This window comes from Ruditapes philippinarum, unplaced genomic scaffold, assembly GCF_026571515.1.
Source record: "Ruditapes philippinarum isolate M1 unplaced genomic scaffold, ASM2657151v2 ctg19900_1_1_1_1, whole genome shotgun sequence".
NCBI classification, from domain to species: Eukaryota; Metazoa; Mollusca; class Bivalvia; order Venerida; family Veneridae; genus Ruditapes; species Ruditapes philippinarum.
Window position 1 is genome coordinate 8318 of NW_026852147.1, and position 4789 is coordinate 13106.

General features: G+C 36.5%; 1 protein-coding gene across 1 annotated transcript; it reads left to right on the forward strand.

Moving 5' to 3' along the window:
- The first annotated feature begins 797 nt into the window (after positions 1–797).
- On the forward strand, positions 798–4185 carry LOC132750764 (uncharacterized protein K02A2.6-like). The gene is made up of 3 exons (XM_060740808.1): positions 798–932; positions 1107–1518; positions 2039–4185. The coding sequence occupies exons 1-3, from the start codon at positions 798–800 to the stop codon at positions 4183–4185; spliced, it is 2694 nt and encodes an 897-aa protein (XP_060596791.1).
- The last annotated feature ends 604 nt before the right edge of the window (positions 4186–4789 follow it).

Here is a 4789-nt window from a genome sequence, read left to right on the forward strand (position 1 = left end):
TGTTTTATTTTGGTGTCTTACAAGCTGCACAAACTCTAGGGATTTAATTATGAAAAACACGATGGCCATAAAAAAATATTCCTATCTCAGAGAGATTATGTAAAATGTGCAATCTAGGGAAAACAGAAGATGAAATTCATTTCATGCTTGAATGTCCTAAATATAAGACTTTTAGAAGCATTTACCTTAAAGAATGTGCTGATTTATGTAAAAACTTTTCCTACACTCAATTGTAATGATCAATTAATATTTTTGCTTAGCAATGAAAATGAAAAGTGTATTGAACTTACTGCATCTTATATATGGCAGTGTTATAACATACGGTCACTTAAAATTACAACAACTTAAAAAATGCCAAATAATTGTGAGATTGTTTAGTAATCTAATAGAAGTATCTTTCCCACATACTAGTTGTTATGATATCAAGATTAGATAACTCATTACATGTTTAGTTGTATAGTTAATGGGATTACTTCCCTTTACTTGATATTCATTAATGCTATGTTATATATATGATCATGCCTCTCTGATACCTGAGTCATTCTCACATGAGCTCTGGTCTTAACAACATGTATTGAATGGTTATAATAAATTGTAGAATAGTTTGAATCTTTTTATCATCCATACAACATAACATGGTGTCAGAAGTAAACTAAAGGAACAATATTGTAATAAAAGGAATTTAATAAAAATTATTTGGAATCGGATTTAACAAGCATTCTGGAAAGAAATTAAATTGTGCGCATCACAAACATTTAACTTTCTTCGGAGGAATCAATTAATTCTACAGCTCTACAATGGATTTAAATAGTGTACCCATACCAACAATGAACTGGGACAGTCAGAACGCTATGGAGGAGTTCAAAAAGTATAGGCAGCATGCAGAACTTATATTTAGTGGCGCATTAAGAGAAAAAGAAGAAGAAATACAAGTAACTTACTTATTACTTTGAATTGGTGATAGAGGCCGCCAGATATATAATACTCTTACATTAACTGAGCTCCAAAGAAAATCAGTAAAGGCAATTCCGGATGCAATTCAAAAACATCTACAACCAAAATCAAATCCTCTATTTAGCAGATACAAATTCCACAATGAAAAACAGGGAAACAGTACGATAGAACAATTCATCACGCGTCTAAAAACATTAGCAAATGATTGCGCTTTTCATGCAGGGTACAGAGATGATGTCATACGAGATAAAATAGTGATTGGAATTACGTCGGAAAAAGTTCGTGAAAAACTAATCAAGGAAGGCGAAGCATTGACTCTTGAAAAAGCAGTCAAGATATCACAGTCACGCGAATATGCACAGGCACAACTACGTGATATGACTAATTCCAAAAACGTCGATGACATTAATCATAAACGACATTCCACGTCAACACACCAAAACGAGACTGGAAAGAAACACAATCACCATTCAAGAGTTAGACAAAACCAACAGATAACAAAATGTGGAAATTGTGGACAGTCACATCACAGCAAAGATCGATGTCCGGCAAGAGGAAAACTATGCAAGAACTGCCATAAATAGAATCACTATGCAGTTGTGTGTAGGTCAAACAAAAAAGTGCATGAAATCGAAACCGGGAACAATAACAGTGACAGTAACAGTGACAGTGAATTTTGTATTGGTGCAGTTGATTCACTTTCAAAGGGACAGGTATTTGTTGATTTACAGGTGGGCTCTAAAGGTCATTTTAAACAGTTTAAACTTGACACAGGGGCATGCTGTAACATCCTTTCTGAGGCAGATTTCAAATCCCTCAAGGTCAATACCCCCTTAAAGAAGCCAACTGTCAAACTCACTGCTTACTCAGGCACTGAAATTAAGGTTCTAGGAGTAGTAGATCTCTCATGCAGCTACAAGAAGAAATGCACAAAACTTGTAGAATTTTATGTTGTGAGAACAAACAAACCCTCAATCCTAGGTTTACAATCATGCCTTGACTTCAGTTTTATTCAGATTGTAATGTCCGTAGACCAGAATGAGCAAATGAACAAAAAAGTATGTCTTGCATGACTTTCCTGAAGTTTTTCATGGCTTTGGAAAATTACCTGGTGCTTGTTCGATCAAAGTAGATCCCAAGTATTCCCCAGTAATTCATCCTCCCCGACGCGTTCCTGTAGCTCTTCAAAGCAAGGTTAAAAAGGAACTTGATGCTATGGAAAAGGCTGGAATCATAGCCAAGGTCACCACACCAACAAATTGGGTGAATAGTATGGTCGTAGTCAATAAGCCACATTCTGATAAAGTTAGAATTGTAATTGACCCTAAAGACCTTAATAAGGCAATCCATAGGCCACATTATCCTACAAAAACCTTAGATGATATTTTGCCGCAGTTAAAATCTGCAAAATATTTCACAAAACTTGACTGCAAATCAGGTTACTGGTCCGTTGTTTTAGATGATAAATCATCATATCTAACAACATTCAACACCCCTCAAGGTCGTTATAGGTATCTAAGATGTCCCATGGGACTGAAATGCAGCCAAGATCTCTTCCAGCAAAAGATGGATGAGTGCTTAGAAGGCTTACTTGGTTGTAGTGTCATTGTAGATGACATTCTTGTTTATGGTTCAACTCGAGAAGAGCATGACATAAACCTAAGAAACTTACTTGATAGGTGCCGCCAAAAGGGCATTAGGTTAAACGAAGACAAACTTGTTGTTTGTGTCTCGGAGGTTAAGTATTTTGGTCACATCCTCTCAGCTGATGGATTGAAACCAGACCCCGAAAAATGTAGGGCTATCCAAGAGATGGAAGCGCCTAAAGACAAGTCTGAGCTTAAGACAATACTTGGCATGATAACTTATCTATCTAGATATGCCCCAAACTTGTCCGAGATCATTCATCCACTCTCAGAAATATTAAAGAAAGATATCATTTTTCACTTGGATGCTCCTCAAGTTCGAGCATTTCAGAAAGTCAAAGACATACTTACTGAGTGTCCAGGCCCAGTGTTATCTTATTTTCATCCAAATAAGGCACTAGCACTTCAGTCTGACAGTTCTCAGTATGGCTGTGCTTCTACTTTAATGCAAGATGGAAAACCTATAGCTTTTGCAAGCAAATCCTTGACCAACTCAGAAAGGTCATGGGCCATGATTGAGAAAGAACTTCTTGCCATAGTATTTGGCATGACAAAGTTCAGACAATATATCTACGGTAGGCATATAACTGTAGAAACAGATCATTTACCCTTGATCAGTGTTGTTAAGAAATCCCTATACAGTGCCCCGGCAGGATTACAAAGGCTCTTATTAGCGTTACATGGTTATGATTTTGAGTTGCAGCACAAAGCAGGCACTCAAATACCCGTTGCTGACACATTGTCTCGGAAATATTTGCCAGATACTTATCCAGAAATTTCCGAAAATAGCAATTTGCATGTTCACTTCATAACAAAAAACTTGCCATACACAGATCAAAAACTTAGTGAAGTTAGGTCAAAAACTGAGTCAGATCCAACACTCATGACCTTGAAACAAATCATTCTTCAAGGCTGGCCTGAAAAACGCAAAGATTGCAATTCTCAAGTTCTAGAATACTGGAATTATAGAGATGAACTCACTGTTGTAGATAATATCATCTACAAAGGTCAAAGATTGATTATTCCTAAGTGTCTAAGATCTGAAATGTTAAATTTGCTACATAAAGGTCACCCCGGTCAGGAACGTAGCTTCCGCAGGGCACACATTTCTATGTTTTGGCCTAACATTAGCAAAAACATAGTGCAGAAAGTGCAACAGTGTTCTGTATGTGCAGAACATCAAAGGTCAAATTCAAAGGAACCCTTGGTTTCACATGAAATCCCTAAGTACCCATGGCAGGTAATAGGTACTGATGTATTTACATTAGATAACCAAGACTACTTATTAGTATGCGACTACATGAGCAACTATTTTGAAATTGACATGATTAAAAATACAAACAGTAGCACTATCATTAAGTTAATGAGAACTTGGTTTTCAAGACATGGTATTCCCCAGAAAATAGTTTCAGATGGTGCTAGTTATTACACATCACAAGAATTTAAAGAATTCACAACTAAATGGGACATAAAGCATGTAAGGTCATCACCTCAATATCCCCAAAGTAATGGCCTTAGTGAATCATGCGTGAAGAAAGTAAAAACATTGCTTAAAAATGCAAGCAAGATGGGACAGACCCTTTGATAGCAATTTTAGAATTACGTGCTACCCCGCTAAGCATAGGTTATTCTCCCACTGAAATCTTAATGGGAAGGAAAATAAGGACATTTATACCTATGTCTGAAAAGAACTTAACACCCAAAACAACAGATTTTAAGAGAATAAGGTCACTTCTTGAAAAACAAAAGTGCATTCAAAAGAAAAATTATGATAAACATTCAAGGTCCCTTAAACCATTTAACATAGGAGAAAATGTTAGAATTCAGCAGGGAAAATCTTGGAATCCCGCTGTCATTCAAGAAAAATTAGACAATCGCTCCTATTCTGTAGAAACACCTGATGGTGGCCAATATATCAGAAACAGGCAACATCTAATGAAGGATTATATCTGCCAAGATAATGACCCTCCATTAAACACTGATAACGATCAATTTACACAGGCCATTTGTAGTAATCAAGACATAGCAGATTCCCAGGGTAAACTTTCACACCAGTTAACCTCACAGCATGCCAGTGTCAAGAGTGATAATCTGACCTTTAATCACTCAAAGTCACCTGTTTCAACAAATACTCTCAAACTGCCAAACATTTATCCAGAAGGTTATGTAACTCGTTCTGGGAGGCAGGT